At 32.8% G+C, this 17,085-nt stretch overlaps 1 protein-coding gene across 1 annotated transcript in view; it reads left to right on the top strand.

Moving 5' to 3' along the window:
- The window catches only part of Cdep (Chondrocyte-derived ezrin-like domain containing protein), a 161,626-nt gene that overhangs the window by 37,192 nt on the left and 107,349 nt on the right, over window positions 1-17,085 (top strand). The window contains exons 2-3 of the mRNA XM_089087847.1: window positions 5,026-5,227; window positions 12,928-13,032. Coding sequence (XP_088943973.1) covers window positions 5,069-5,227; window positions 12,928-13,032 — 264 coding nt within the window. The 5' untranslated portion in view covers window positions 5,026-5,068. The remainder of the gene's footprint in view (window positions 1-5,025; window positions 5,228-12,927; window positions 13,033-17,085) is intronic.

Here is a 17,085-nt window from a genome sequence, read left to right as displayed (position 1 = left end):
ACAGTACAAAACTTTAGGCTGATTCAAAACTTACAGTACAAAACTTTAGGCTGATTCAAAATATATGAAATTAACTAAGTTTAATTTTGTCCTTCAAATGTTACGAGCCTGAGAAAACTTGCTTGATTTTCAAAAAAGGGGAAACACCCCCAAAAAGGGAAGGGATCTTGATGGCTCTCCATTAAATTCAGCATTACAGAAAAAAACTTAATTTAAAGGTTTTAAGCTCCTTATTACGAAAATGTGGGATTCTGCATTTTTGCTTCCCGAAGAAAAATCACGGACGCGTGTTAATTTTTTTTTCTCAGTGGTGATCGTACCGAACTGATGGTCATTCATCTCTCATAGCTCATATCTCTGGGGGGGGGGTATTGGGTGAGAATTCATCTCTCAGATTTCTCTGAGAATGCGAGGGAGAGAGGGGTGGTGGCGAGAGAGAGGGGTGGTGGCGAGAGAGAGGGGTGGTGGCGAGAGAGAGAGAGAGGGTGGTGGCGGCAGGTGCATCAAAGAATGCATTTTAATTCCCAAATATCCTAATTCTCATTGAACCTTTAGGTTACTATGGAATTAAGTTTTTGGGAATCTCTGGGAGGGGGGATAGAACTGATATATAGTCCCTCATGATTATCAGGAATAGTTTTAGTCTATGCCCTTGTTATTGGTGCTAGAGTGGAGAGGAGGTAAAGTGCCCTTCCCATTGTGACAATCTTTTCTACGTAACATAAAAAATCACATTCACAGGCTTTCCGGTACAGAGGTGAAAAGGCAAGGCGGCCATCGTGAGCCTCACCAGAAAACATCTTTTGGAGGTGTGGGGGGCAAGTGTTACCAGAACTTTTGTTTCCAGCTATTCCAAATATTTATCTTGTCCTATTTGTATGCAAAGTTTCTATGTATTTAAACATGTGTTTAAAATGGTTCTAGGTGTTTACCCCCCAGAAAATACCCGCCATGGAAAATAAGATTTCCAAATTTGAGATTTTTATTTGAATTTTTTTTTTTATTTCCGTAGGGGGGAGGAATTTTGGTACTTGTATATTATGTGTCACCCACTCAAGTTTACGCCGCATAAAACTCGAGAACAAACCGTTTTTTCGTTAGTTTCTTCGTTATTTTAGAAATAAATTTGGGCTATAGATTTGCAAATTAGGGGGGGGGGGGGTAAAGTGTAGCGGGTTTGCATATAAAATGTGTTTGGTACAATTATTCTGCATATTAGATAGATAGATAGATAAGCGTATTTTAAAGCCAAACATACGGCCATGAACACAGTAAAATAACATAAATGAAAGGCACAAATAACATAAACTTTGATTAGCGATCATCATATTGTACCTAATGAAACACTACATTAACCTAATAATAGTACTTATAACTTGGAAAAACGGTCATTAAAAAAACACTTGAAACTTGGAAAAAAACACCTAAATGAAACATTACATTTACTTTATACTCGTATTTTTTTCTTAGTTAACAAAATTTCTAGATACCTCGCTATTCTTCTGTAATTTTTTAGTATACTTAGAAATAATTGTTTTCTGACTTCAAATTGTCCAAACACTTTACCCCTCCCCCGCTTATGTGCAAATATATAGCCCAAATTATATATTTCCCATATATTCTGTCACTTGTCTTTGTTTTGTCTCTCGCTAAGCTGAAAAAAAAAACTAACGTAGAAACCAGTTTGTTCTCGAGTTTTACGCAGCGTAAAGTTGAGTGAGTGGCGCATAATACACAAGTACCGAAATCCTTCCCCCTGAAATTAAAAACACAACTCAAATAAAATTCTCCAATTTGGAAACCTTTTTTTAATATTTTAAGCAAAGAAAATAGAAACAAGCTAAAGAAAAAACAACAGAAAACGCTGTTTATCTCATGGTAGGTAGAGAGGAAAATTGAGACTTAAACAAATACATATAACTTTTCAGCCTATGCAAACTATATAACCAGAATGTAAACAAACGAATGTCAATGCTGCCCTTTGTTTGCTGGATTATGTAAATTTGGGCTTTAGGTTTTTTAACAGTTACAACGTTTTTAGATATGATTTTATTGTTTAAATTTGCTTTATTACGAATATACCATACCTTTATTACGAATATACCGTATACCAAATTTGCAAATATATATACTCTTTCTAACTGGCGCAATTGTATAAAGAAAGGAATAAGTGATTTTTTTTGTTAAATGTAGAATGAATAATATGATTTACTTTTGACTTTACTAAAACTTTTCCATCAATATTCGCTTGGCTGCTTATTATTGATAAAACTCCTTAAGAGTAAAAATTCCGGGGTTGGGAGGGGGGTTGTTATATATTATTTGTGAAATCTTTCTAAGAAACGGCGAAACACAAAGGATTACTCTATAACACACATCCATTATGGCAATATGCTTAATGACTTTTACTCTCGTATTTCGTAATCTATATATATTTGACTGAGTTAATTTTCTAGCTATTAGTTTCAAATATTAGGCTACTCTTTTACTTAAAATCATTCGATACTTAAGTGTTTGCACTTAGTTTCGGGTCAAATTGAAATTTTTATCTATAAAACAGTTCGTGGTAACGAACTGTAAGTAAGGAGCGACTCGGCCCAATAGTATCTGAAATTCTAAAAAAAGGACTCTAGATATATATCATAATTGGCTTTTTATACTGATTCCATAATATGTGCAACTTATTAAGTTTAATGTAACCCACCAAAAGCTACGCGCCCGAGAATATTTATCTGATTTTCAAAAATAGGGGAGGAAAATGCTTCAGAAGTCAAGCGATTTTAATGAAAATCACACCAACAGATTCAGCATATTAGAGAACACTACTATGGGAGTGTCAAGTTCCTACTTACAAAAATATGACTCGATTCCCCAGTCAAGGGGAATCGTGGGGTGTGGGGGGGGGAGGGACTGGGGTAAAATTTCCGCGGGGAGGTTTTATCCACGGTAGAATTATCTGGGGATGGAGTTTTTCAAATCTGAAAATATGATCGTTATTAATACGTAGGGGAGAACTTTCCAGGAAATTTTTGCACGGAGGAGTTTTACGTGGAAAAATTTTATTGGGGGGGGGGGGGGACTTTTTATTTATTTTTGAGATCTAAGCAACGTGTGACAGGTAAGCTAGTGAATAATAAATAGCATTCCTTTTCCAAGGGAACATGTATTAGGCTTAATTCTCAATTGTTAAGACAAGATTTTTTTTACACCTAATAATATATTTTTTACATCCATATTCATTGTGTCGACTCCACATTTTTCTGTTGGGTCAAACAAACTGACGAGCAATTTCGACCTTCATACCACTCGCATGCTAAGCAAACTCACTTTCTCTCGACTGAACGAGGAAATCACGTTTCATTTTCTATGATAAACCTAATAAGATATCAAGTCTTTTTTCCACGTTGCAATACCTCATTTTGTCCTTATCCATGTATCTAATCGAATTTTTGCTTACTTCAGCAATTCCCTTAAATAACAGCTTTCTTAAGAGGGACCAGATAGTTTTTTTTACCCTCCCCACTGATGAAATAGCCCCTAAACGAAGTAATTGTCGATAGCGTAAGCCTAGAACAGATAAACATGCGACCGAACAAAAATAATAGAGAAGCCAAATTTAACTTTTTTATGAATCATTGTTCATCTCTCTATGACTTCAAGAAGATATCAAGTCTTAGTTCTATGTGAGACTGTCTCATCCGGTGTTTCATCTATGTACCCAATAGAATTTCTATATATTTTGGCAATGTCCCTTATAAACACCTATCTAAAGATGATCTAATCAATGATCTCTTCTACGGGAATGCTGAAAATATTCTATTTTTTGGTGCCATATTTGTATTTAGCTTTGACATTAATAAGACAAATTGACAAAAAACGTTGATAAAAGCATTAACTTTCAAATGAGCCCTTAATCCTCTTTCCAAGACCTTCCAGTAGCCTAGAAGCGAAAAAAAAGTAATCACTGATGCGTTTGGTAAAACACGATTTTCATATGGCTGATGGGGGGGGGCTGTAAGCCTCTAGATAAGGGTTTTCGGCTGTGTAATAAAAACGGTGTACTTTTTGTTTGGATCTAAAATCGCTTTGGCGAGGCTTCCAATTTTGATTTGGGGTCATATTTGAGGGGTTTCAGGCTCTTATTCACGGTTGTCGAAAATTTGTTTTATAATTGCCAATTATTATTCTGTTAAACCTAAGTAGTAGTCATTATTTTGAAATAACTTTTATTGGGATTTCTCCCCATCCAACTGTACTAGGTTGCAACCTAGTACGGCCATCAATTGGCCGTACTAGGTTGCAGTTACTGCTGCTATCATGATGCATGTAAGCACTACATCTTCGAATTTTTCTGCTACTAAAGGTTAAAAAAGAGACCTGTTGAGAGATCATTGTAGTCTAAGTTAATTTACGTTATTCAAGGGTTACATTTTCATTCGTGAAGATGATTTCTGGGGAAAGGAATTTTGGAGGGTTTTAAAACAAATCTTAAGTTTGAAGTGATTGGCGTGGGCTTTAATAGTGACTGTCTAGGTGGTCTGTGTTAAATAATAAGTTTGTTGATGTTTATAACTCAAATAGTAGTAATTGCAACACTGAACATTTTATTTTTAAGGCATTGGTGTGATTTCCGCAAAAATGTCAGTCTTGGTTTGCATCGTTTGTGGTGATTGTAATAAACATAATTTACACAACATAAAATATAATTAAGGAAATTTTTTAAAAGAGTTTTCATTCGATAACTAGTTTATATAATTTTATCCTAACGGTTTACCAATCCGTTTTAATCCTAAAAAAATGAATGGACCACAATTGATTTTGGTTTGCCAATATGTTCAATGCTATGATAGATGTCAGTCGGTGTATGAAATGCTTCTGAAGGATTATTGATTGTATGCTTGTTTACTGATCGAGACACATCTTTCAAGTGACATCTTTCATAGGGTGATATGGATGGAACCAATAAAGATAATTTTGTAGTTGGACAAATTAAATGCGAAAAATATGATGATCCTTTCTTTATAGGTTTTTCCCCTCATCTGGCTCAAAGCTTAAGTCAGTTGGTGCAATGGTAAGCGAAGAAAGGGGGAGGTCACATTCGGCATCTTCTGATGTGGATGTGACTTTAACTGGATCCAATCGGCGATCATTGTCCACCGGAAGCGGGAAAGTGATTTCCATGAGGGTGCAGATGCTTGATGATTCTATCACTTTGTTTCAAATTCAGGTATGACTACTTTCTGGTAGGACTAAACAGGCCCTTTAAGACCAAATGATGGTGATTGCTTGATTGGTTAAAAAATTTTGATATAATTTAGCGCCTGCATATGTTCTTTAGAATGGCTTCACCAATTTTGTGCTTGTATTTGTACTCGAAGATGAAACATTTATTCCTGGCTGTATTTAAAATTCTTCACCAAAATCGTTCTTTTAATATGTGCTCGAGAATAAAAATTTATTTGTGATTGTCAAGGTCGTATTCACGGGGAGGGAGGTTGTCGGGTCTTAACCTCCCTTCCCCCTGAAATTTTTCTCCGACTCGTAAAAACGTAACAAAACTAGGTGCGGGTGCATTATAACGACACTTCTAAAGAAGTCAACTTTGGTTAATGCTAATGAAATAAAATAAAATAGGATGTATATATAATACTTTAGAAACAAATTTGGGCTATATATTGGCACATTAGGGGGATGGGGGTAAAGCATAGCATATATTGAACACGTAACCTAACCTAGGTACCTTCCCCCCACCCTAAACCCCAAAAAACAACTGTTTAAATATTGTAAACACAATGAAAACTACGCTTTGTATTCCATTTCTCAATAGCAATCTCTTGAAAATAACCCGTCTGGCGGGTTTCGTCTCTCATTAGTATACAGAAGTGTCGTTATTATGCACCAGTACCCAAAACTCCATGTAAAAAAATTTTTATGTGTTTTTATATTTTTTTACCCCCCTCGCCTAAAAAAATCCCCCCTCCCCCCCCCAAAAAAAAAAATTCTGGATATGCCCTTCGAGGTTGTATTTTCAAACGGATTGATTAAGTTGAATAAATATAGGAAAGATCTCATCGAGCTCTAATGTTCAATGGTAGCCTACAGTTTGTATTTTAAATTCATCTATGTTTTAAAGGAATATCTTTGTGTTTGTTTGTGGTTAAAAGTCATTCAAGTGTAGCAACGCTAGAACCTATTAACTGTGATTTGTTGATTTGGTCTGATTAGCTTCTGACACGGTTATTTTGTTTAAAAACTGACTGAAAAGTCATATGTTTTCATACAAACACAAATAAAATAGAGTGGATCTATAATAAATAGTGAAGAAAATAAAAATAAATAAAATAAATAATTAAATAGAGTGGATATACAATAAATAGTGAAGAAAATAAAAATAAATAAAATAAAAAATAAAAAAATAAAATAGTGAAGAAAAGTAGAAACAAAAAGCTGTTGCATATTTGTCTTAAAGTAAAATGGTCTTTTTAAAGGCCATATCCCAGATCATTTTTAGCTCCTAATAAAAATAGTTTTTGATTCTCTTACCTGAACCGTAAAATATTTTGACAGTTGACAGTTGTATTTATTGGCGTCTCGTTTTTAAAGTCGAATCAAGGAGCAAATTTTCTTGCTAGTGAGTGTGTTAAAGAACATTTCTTTATTTATTTTTTCTTTTTAATTAATATGTCAACTTCAGAGGAGTAGAAAATTGTTACCATATCGCTATTTCCAAAAATGAAGAACCCACAATTTTGAACACAGTTAAAGATATCAAAATGCCGCACACCTAGGTAATTTTGTCATGATTTTGTCATTTTGATTAATACCATTCTTGCAATTATATTCTCGTCTCGTATTTAAACGTGAACAAAGAAACAAAATTCCATGGTAATAGGGCATGTTACTTGACTTCAAAATTAATGTGTGAGCCTCAGCAGAGCAAAAAGAAAATGATATTCATTTGGAAATTTTCTAGCCGACGATTTTGAATGCTCGGGAAGATTTAAGAATGTCACTCTTGTAGGCGATGTCTTTGATGAGCTTGTCACCTTGATTTTATACCACGCTTACAATGATGGTATTTATGTGTTATAGCGACCGCACTCAAGAAGTAAAGTCAGGCGAATCATAGTGAAATATACCAAAATATGATGAAAATAAATTACTTTAGTAACAAAATTGTGGAAACTACAACAGAAAATTATGGAAAGCAGGTCGCCCAGAACGCATTATATTAAATACCTAACCAACTATATTTTAAATATTTAATTAAAATATACCTACATAGTAGTTTATCTCACTCAGGCTAAGCTAATTATATGTAAGTGCCCATAGAGAAACCAGTTTTACAACAGATCAAGAACAACAATATGGTCGCTATAATACACAAGTACCGCAATGGCATGCTATTTGAAATTTGAAATTGAACAAATGAAATGAGCTCGTTAAAGAACATGCATTGATTTTTTGTTTCTTCTAGTTGATATATGAACATTAGCTGAGTAAAAAAGGCAAAAATATTAAAAATTCTAAGATAGACCCACATTTTGGATACTCCTTGAGATGTCATACATATCGGCAATATCTTTCATGACTTTGACAACTTGCAAACTTTGCTTTGTTGATTAAATGCCACACATATAATGGTATTGTTCTTCTGTATTCAAATTGATCAAACGAACAAAATTCATATGGTAGTGGGCTCGTTAATAAACATATATCGAATTTTATGATTGATTTATGAGCCATTGCAGAGGAAAAAATGGTGTACAAATCGAAATTTTCGAAGGTGAATTCACAACTTTGAAGAGCCATGAAGATTTTAAAATAGCACACACTTAAGTAGCTTCTGTCAAAAATTTGTTACTTAAGGGGGTAGGGTCGTCGGAACGAACTTGCCTCAACCTTCACCCCTGGAAGTATCAGCAAACATGGTCAATGACAAAGGTTTCAAGTTTTTTGACATGTTCATCCGATGAGCTTAATGTCTCAGGCGTAGCTTATGCTGGCTTTTCAGGGGTAGCTTATACTGCTGCGAAACTAAGGAATAATTAACGCATACCTGAGGATTGTGTAATCAAATAAAAAAAATATTTTGCTGTTTTTAAGTGTACAATAAATCCATGGCATTAATGCCCACAAAGGCTATTGTTTTTCACAGAAAAAACAAAGCCCCTCAGTAAACATTTTTGTCAATGACTTTGAAAATTAGGTAAGAAAGACACAGGCATGTGCACCGGAGAGTAATCCTAATATTTTACTAATTATCAAATAATATTTTTGTTTTTAACAATTGGCTTCCTTGAAAAAAAAATGAGGAAATGAGGTATGACGGACACAGGCATGTCCGCCGGAGAGTAATCCCCATTTTTTTTCTGAATTATCAAATAATATTATTACTTTATTAATGTGCTTCCTTGCAAAAAAAAACAACAACACAACTACTAAAAACAAACCAACAAAAAAAAAAAACACAAAACAATGAGAATATGAGGTATGACAGACACAGGCATGCGCACACCGGAGAGTAATCCTTTTTTTTCTGAATTATCAAATAAGGTTTTTATTTCTGTTAATGGGCTTCATTGCAGAAAAGAAATAAGGAAATGAGGTATGACAGACACAGGCATGCACCCTTGAGAGTAATCCCGATTTTTTGGAATTATCAAATAATAATTTAATTTTTATTAATTGGCTTCCTTGCCAAAAAAAAAAAAAATGAGAATAAGAGGTATGACAGACACAGGCATGTACACCGAAGAGTAATCCTTTTTTTTTAATTATCAAATAAGGTTTTTATTTCTATTAATGGGCTTCATTGCAGAAAAGAAATAAGGAAATGAGGCATGACAGACACGGGCATGCACACTTGAGAGTAATCCCGATTTTTTGGAATTATCAAATAATAATTTAATTTTTATTAATTGGCTCCCTTGCCAAAAAAAATGAGAATAAGAGGTATGACAGACACAGGCATGTACACCGGGGAGTAATCCTTTTTTTCTGAATTATCAAATAAGGTTTTTATTTCTATTAGTGGGCTTCATTGCAGAAAAGAAATAAGGAATGAGGTATGACAGACACAGGCATGCACACTTGAGAGTAATCCCGATTTTTTGGAATTATCAAATAATAATTTAATTTTTATTAATTGGCTTCCTTGCCAAAAAAAAAAAATGAGAATAAGAGGTATGACTGACATACCTCTTTTTGATCCTATTTTTTTCTGAATTATCAAATGATATTTTCATTACCAGGCTTCCTCGCAAAAAAAATGAGGAAATGAGGTATGATAGAAATAGGCATGTGCGCAGGATAGGATTCTAAATTTACCTGAATTATCGTATAAGAGACAGACACAGGCATGCACACTTGAGAGTAATCCTTATTTTTTGGAATTATCAAATAATAATTTAATTTTTATTAATTGGCTCCCTTGCCAAAAAAAAATGAGAATAAGAGGTATGACAGACACAGGCATGTACACCGGGGAGTAATCCTTTTTTTCTGAATTATCAAATAAGGTTTTTATTTCTATTAGTGGGCTTCATTGCAGAAAAGAAATAAGGAATGAGGTATGACAGACACAGGCATGCACACTTGAGAGTAATCCCGATTTTTTGGAATTATCAAATAATAATTTAGTTTTTATTAATTGGCTTCCTTGCCAAAAAAAAAATGAGAATAAGAGGTATGACAGACATACCTCTTTTTGATCCTATTTTTTCTGAATTATCAAATGATATTTTCATTACCAGGCTTCCTCGCAAAAAAAAAATGAGGAAATGAGGTATGATAGAAATAGGCATGTCCGCAGGATAGGATTCTAAATTTACCTGAATTATCGTATGAGATTTTTAATGTTATTATTGAGATTCCTCAAGAGAAGACTTCCTCGTTCCCGCGCACGTACTTGCATTGACAGGCAAATAGATGGTGCAGAAGTATTTATGATTTGGTAGAAGATACTGTAGAAACCGTACCAGAAAAAAAAACTCATTATCCCTAGGAAAGAAACCGCAGGTCTTCAGCATGAAGATATCAAAATTTTTTCGCCTGAAATTTCTTTTCAATATGAAAGTTAGTTACTCAGTGAAAACAATAAATAAAAAAGGAATAAAAGAAAGATTTGTAAATCGTAATTTTTCACTGGCCCATTTGCAACAGGCTTCTTATTGAATTTAACAAAATGGTGATGTGTGAAAAATAGATATTTCTAAAATATTCTGTGCTAGATTTGAATAGTAATAACCTCATTCAAAACTTTATTATTTACTTCAACACGGGGAATCATAACCCGATTTTGGAATCCTCAAAAATACTGAAATTTTTGATATCAAATATAAGGCATAAAATATTCATTTTTAATGTAATTAATTAAAAAAAAACTTGTTCCACAAAAGAGATTTTTCAACAAAAAGTACAGCGTTAGTTTAAACAAAAGATGCGCCGAAATTGGTTCAAATAATTTTTAAAGTGTAAAACCACTATAAATCGCCATATAAGTAAACTTAAACAGTTAAGTCAACCTCCAAACGAGCAGAAAATATGAGGAGTAGGATAGAGGTTCCCCTGTGCCTTCTAAAAACCAGAAAATATTTGCGCTTTACTGAAAACAATCCTTATTTCGAGTTATATGTTTTTATTTCTCGTAACGTAAAAAAAAAAAGAAAAATCACCACCATAACCAAGACTACTTAGACCCAAAACAAATGAATGCGGATTCATAATATATATATATATATATATATATATATATATATATATATATATATATATATATATATATATATATATATATATATATATATATATATATATATATATATATATATATATATATATAAATGTATAAATATATAAATATATATATATATATATATATATATATATATATATATATATATATATATATATATATATATATATATATATATATATATATATATATATATATATATATATATATATATATATATATATATATATATATATATATTTATATATTTATACATTTATATATATATATATATATGTATATATATATATATATATATATATATATATATATATATATATATATATATATATATATATATATATATATATATATAGTGTATCATCTATCAGTTTTCTGATACATGGAGGCCCGTTAGTTTGGAATAAGAAGCTTTTTTGAAGCACTCAAATACTTTAGCGTAACAATCGAAGGACTGAGGAGAGAGCAACCGCTATAATACAACAGAGGTGATTTTAGGGGGGAGGCAGAGGGGGCCCTTGCCCCGGGTGTAGGACTTTTGGGGACGCGAAATTTCAAATAAATAATCTGACATTGATAACCATTTTGGAATTTAATTTTTATTAAAATAAAGTTGAGGCATAGTTGGCAGTAAGTATAAGCAAACTGAACCCAAAGCTACTTTTCATTTTCCTATATCTTTTCCCGTATGAAGTAAGAACATTCAGATTTAAATTAATGGAAATTTTTGTCGATAAACGAAAATTTGCACTGAAAAGTTTTGGCAGACAGGAGGAGCGCCAATCTTAATTTTGCCCCCGGCGCAATAGAGGCAAGAACCGCCACTGTCATGTATGGAATATTTTATGCTCATTTCTCTTAAAGCTTCGACTCCCCGTAATATAAACCATTAGGAATCAACTTCCTGATATTTCAAACACTAAAAATTATTAGGTTAGTAACTTTAGATAAAAAACATTTGTGTAATCTACTTCTCTTTTCTTTTGAATACTTGTTCTCCATTAGCAATGGCCTTTATAGTCATGATACACGAAGAGCCTCAAAGCTTGTGTTTCTCTTCTTATTAAAAACTTCTGCCTCTTCTATACGAGACATAATTTCAGTTGAACTTAAAAATTTCTACTTGTTAGGCATCCTTGAGGGTTGCGGCGGGGAGGTTTTCCTTTGCAAAAGAACAGTAATGCTATTTGTAATGAGGCTATTGTTTAATTTTTTATGCATGAATTTTATGTAAAGATGATGCGTTTTTGCTATTTTTCGTGTGTTACATAGGAATGGCGAGTGATATAACCTAGACATTTTGTTATCAGTATATATACAGTAGGTGTAACTGCCAGATGCTGACAACAAGCCATTTATGGATTTCTTAGAAGGTGTTGTATAATGTTTTGTATGCTGGAGTAAAATAATCCATTTGCGTATAAAGAATTGGCTTTTTTCAAGGCAAAACAATGTTCTCATTTTCTTTGTGTTATAAATAGATAGATACTGTGGTCCAAGAAATGGTTTGGTTTTCAGTAGCTTTCTACTTTAAATTACTAGCTTTTATTGAATTATATAGCATTTTTCTATGTCGTCATCTTGTTCAAACGTTTGGTCGGTACACACACAGGAATTTATTTCGGGCGAGGGGTTAAATTTGAAAAAAAAAAAAAAAAAAAATAAAAACAGGAGATTAATTGAAAGTGTAGGAAACCAAAGAAAAAAACAATCAATTTTTTTAGCATCGCAACGTGGGGGTTCATAAGCATGCAGCATCCCCCTTACTTAGGTGTATGTCACACAGTCTTTTCTTTCGAACGAAGTCTTTGCGGCAGTTATACGGTTCATAATTATTAAATCTGGTTTTGTTATCACAAATTTTGTTATCGTAAATTTTGTTATTTTTGTTCGTCGGCTTTTTAGTTTTATATTGTCTCTTTTGCTCATTTCTACTTTATTCTCATGACTTAGAGTACTATCTAAACTGCTCCCTGAGGTCTTTTTGTCTTGTGGATTTAATTTTTCTTATATTTCAAAAACTCGAATCCATAAACCAAAACCGGTCTTCACAATTATTTATGATATGTAAGTTTATTTAGCAAAGAGATGTCCAATAAAGAAAAACTAAAGTAATTATTTGGAATTGATCAATGTATATATTATTTTATTTCTTTGTTCCACTTTTGTAGACAAAAGCCATTGGACAGGTCCTGTTCGACCAGGTTTGTCGGCAGCTTAGCCTTTTGGAATCTGACTACTTTGGATTAGAATATCAGGATACAAATGGAACAAAGGTGATTCATGCTTTTTTATGGCTGACTTTGTTTATTCCTTTTTTCTTTTTACCTTTTTATTCCTTTTTTCCTTTTTTCTTTTTGTGTTTTTTTTTCATTTGTAAGGGACATAATACCTTGATTTACGGTAATATTATTTTTGACTGCTATCAATATCATTTCTATCGCAAACAGGTAATAAATTGTGTTTCTCAAATATTCACCCTAATATAATTCCTAGGTTCTTAAATTGGGCAATTATTTCTTTGCGTTTAGAAAATGTTCATAGGTTTGTTGTGTTTTTTTATGATCATTTTGTGTTTACTGCCACCCTAGATTTAAAAAATATGCGCTGCCCTGTACTCATATTTTCGTGATTTCATGCCAATGGAGTGAGGATCTTTCAGAAATACTTAAAGGTAGATAAAATGCTTCCATCCTCCTTGCTATAGGTAGTAAATCTGGTGGCTCTAGAAGACCTGGTTTAGGACTAAATCTTGCGACGTTGGTGGACCGCTGAAAACACTTATACCTTGGGTCACCACTATTTCTTTTAGAATAGCTTTTAGTATAGCAGACAAAATGAACATTTATGATATGGATCCAATTTATGATCCATAAACTCATGAGTTTATGTTTTTTCACCTCGTGAAAAAACTTGCCCTTGGTTTGCAGTCTCGTGTCATTAACTGTACCATACGAGGGAAAGTAATTTCGAAGACCACACTGCCTTTCCATGACGATAAATAAAGGTTCGAAGAGAGATTAATCCATTTTTTAGAGAGTGATAATAACATTTTCAAAATATACTGGATATTTCGATCACATGTACAGTGACCGTCATGAGCAGAAATACTCTGCTGAGTCGCATTGATTTCAAAAACGGAGTAAGAGTGGTGGAAATATCACCGAAAATGGGCAACTATCTATCAATATCAATATCATTGATATTGATTTTTGATTGCTATCAATATCATTTCTATCGCAAGCAGGTAATAAAATCTGTTTCTCAATACTCACCCCAATATAATTCCTAGTTTCTTAAATTGGGCTATCATCACCGAAAATGATATCATTTCTAATATTTTTTTTTTTAAATAGCTGAAGTAGCATATTCAGTCATGTTTTGTTCTTCTACTTATGGTACGAACAATGAGTAGCCCTTTTTGCAAAGACTTCAAAGTAAATAATAAATTTTAATGTACGCAGTGTGTATCTAAAATACATAAAACAAAATCGTTGCTAATTTATATTTATTTCCACCCCCTAATTTTCCACCTGGCGGAAGACTTCCCCTCGGAAAATTTCCCTGCGGGAAATTTCCTCCGGTTAATTCTCCCCCTCTCATGGAAAATTCTCCCATATGAAAAATTGAACAGCAACAGAAAGTAGAGAAAGTACCTCCTAATGTCGATCAGATGTCCTAAGGGGTAAAAAAAAAGATCAGATGTCAAAAAGGTTCTAGACAGGGGCTGCTTGGTCTCCAATCACTTTCAGCTTAAAAAAAAGGACAAGAACTCTCAATTTCTGATAGAATGAGCATCCTCAGAAGATTCTACGACTACGACCGGAAGATTATGGATGAAGAGGGGATATCCCCCCTCCTATACGGAGTAATTACAAATAAAATACGGAATACGCGTAAAATACGGAGAATATGGAAACTCCGTAAAATACGGAGTGAATTCTAATGGTTTTGGTGTTTAATGTTACTCTTTACTTTGATAATAACGACGCAGACCAGAAATATTCCAAAAAAAGATCACGGATGTGTGTTGTTTGTTGTTGTTGCTTTTGCGTTTTTTTCAGGGATGATAGTATCGAACCAAGAATCTTAGAAGATCAGGAGAGGACTTAGTCGAACAAAAATTAAAAGTTTTAGTGCCCTTTTAAGTGATCAAACAGATTGGAGGGCAGCTAGCCCCCTTCCCGAAAGACCTCTGATTGAAATTTTGAGACGGCTATTTGGTTCAGCATAATTGAAAGATCAAGTCCAATAAATGTGGCTCTAGGAATGACATGACCCCCCCCCCTCCTTCAAAAAATCCTCGGGGAAGGGCTGCAAATTTTTAAATTTGTACATTGTTTTCATATACTATTTGTACTTGTGAAACACGACATTTTTTTCGGGAGAGTTTTCTGCGGCGAGAGGGATTTCCACAGGGAGAATTTTTAGTGGGGAGAACATTTCTCTGGATTGATATAAAATTTCTTTTTATTTGTATTTCTATCTCTTTGGATGCACAATTATATCTATGGAGAGAATATATACAGATATATAAACTTTTATTTTCACCAAAATTTTCATGGTACTGCCAAATTTCTTCGGTATAGTCACATTAAAAAGCAAATACATAAAAAACGCTAATAAATCCTCCTGATTTTCGCTATACATTTTTTGAAAACTAGGTATAAAACTTTTCGCTAACCGCTAATGGACACAGCGTACCGGCTGAAGTTTCTCAACAGGCACTGCAACCCTGCACGGGAGTCTTTTTTTGTAGATTAAAGGGGGAAAAGTGTTTTGTGGATTCGGTGGATCAGAGATTTTCTTCCGAAATCCATGTAGAGTTTTTCTACCCTAATATACGGAATAATTTCTGTTCGTTTTAAGTTTCAGTATTGCAATCAGTTGATTTTTTTTTTTTTTTTTTTTTTTTTGAATACAATTTCGCAAAGGAGAGGCGTGTTGCATGTTGTATAAAAAAACGATTGTGAAAGGATTGTCCATTGCTATTGGAAGTAGTGTTTCCTTTTATAGTTTTATGTTTCATAGACTGACAAACGATAGTTTTATTTTTTTAAGCTTTAATTTCGCTTTTTGCATCCATCATAAAAAAAATTTTATTGTTGAAAATATCCGCTCCTTTTTTTGGAAAAATGAGAAGACCAGAAGCTATATTTCCCATTAGTTTGATTTAAACTCTCCCTCGCCATAAGTATTATTCAAGAATTTTTTCTTGAAGTAACTGCGGATCGAAAATTTGGATTGAATATTTGAAATTTTGTGTAACGTATAGAATGTATTCCAATATTTTAGTTTCGATGCAAAGAAACTCTTTTTTTTTCTTTTTCTAATACAGATATCCTTACAATGGGACTATGCCAGTCTGAAAATGATCAGTGATTATTAAAAAAAAAAGAAAATATTCATAAAGAATTTTTTCAAATAAAAATAAAGAGCCTAAATTTAACTGAGAAATAGTAAGTCAACCTAAAAACGAATATTTATAAATAGAAAAAACCGGGAACTCCCAAAACATAGCAAATATTAAAATAAACTATCCAAATTAAAAATAACATGGTCTTAATAAATGAACCCTAAACGGAGCAGGAATTGTAGTCAACTTGTATGAGCAATAACGAACATGAACAGACTAAACTTTTACACATAAAGCATTTATTTATCACTTGTACATTGTAGAAAATACTCAACCATTAAGTGATATGCTTTAATTAATTTAATTAAATAATTAAATGAAAAAGTCAGTCTTTTGCATTTGCAAACTTATTTTGTTATTAAAATGCATTATGCATTTTGCATTTTGGTGGTCCAATTTTGGAATTGGTTTTGTTCTGCTGAAAGAAGCAATATTCAGTAATTTTCTAAGAAAGCCAACAACATTTCTTCCAATTGTCAAGAAAAAACTTCTTTTACAATGGCATATACAAACAAGAGCAAAACAATACAAACAAGAGCAACTTATCTGGTGACCGAAAAATGATGAAGTATAGTAAGAAGAAAAAACGAATAACTTTCTGTCTTATGTATAAAAAGACGAAATCGATGACACTTTTCGCCGTGGCAAAAAAGATAAATAAAGCAGTGGCATATTGTCCGGTGACGGCAAAAAAACGGTAACACTTTTGCAATTATTATAAAAGCACAGACGCTGTCAGACTACAGAAAAAAGCAATTAAACTTTTTGCAGGGAAAAAAATAATAATGAAACACAAAATTTGTCCGAGAAAAAAATCTTTTTGTAATGACACTTGGTAATAACTGAAATAATGGTGATTTTAAAAATGATGATGGCAAAATGATTTTATGGAAAGATTCTTATGATATCATCA

This window comes from Artemia sp. Qi Xiang Cuo, chromosome 1, assembly GCF_049724085.1.
Source record: "Artemia sp. Qi Xiang Cuo chromosome 1, ASM4972408v1, whole genome shotgun sequence".
NCBI classification, from domain to species: domain Eukaryota; kingdom Metazoa; phylum Arthropoda; class Branchiopoda; order Anostraca; family Artemiidae; genus Artemia; species Artemia sp. Qi Xiang Cuo.
The sequence above is the reverse complement of the archived record's forward strand: the minus strand, read 5'-3'. Positions and strand labels throughout refer to the sequence as shown.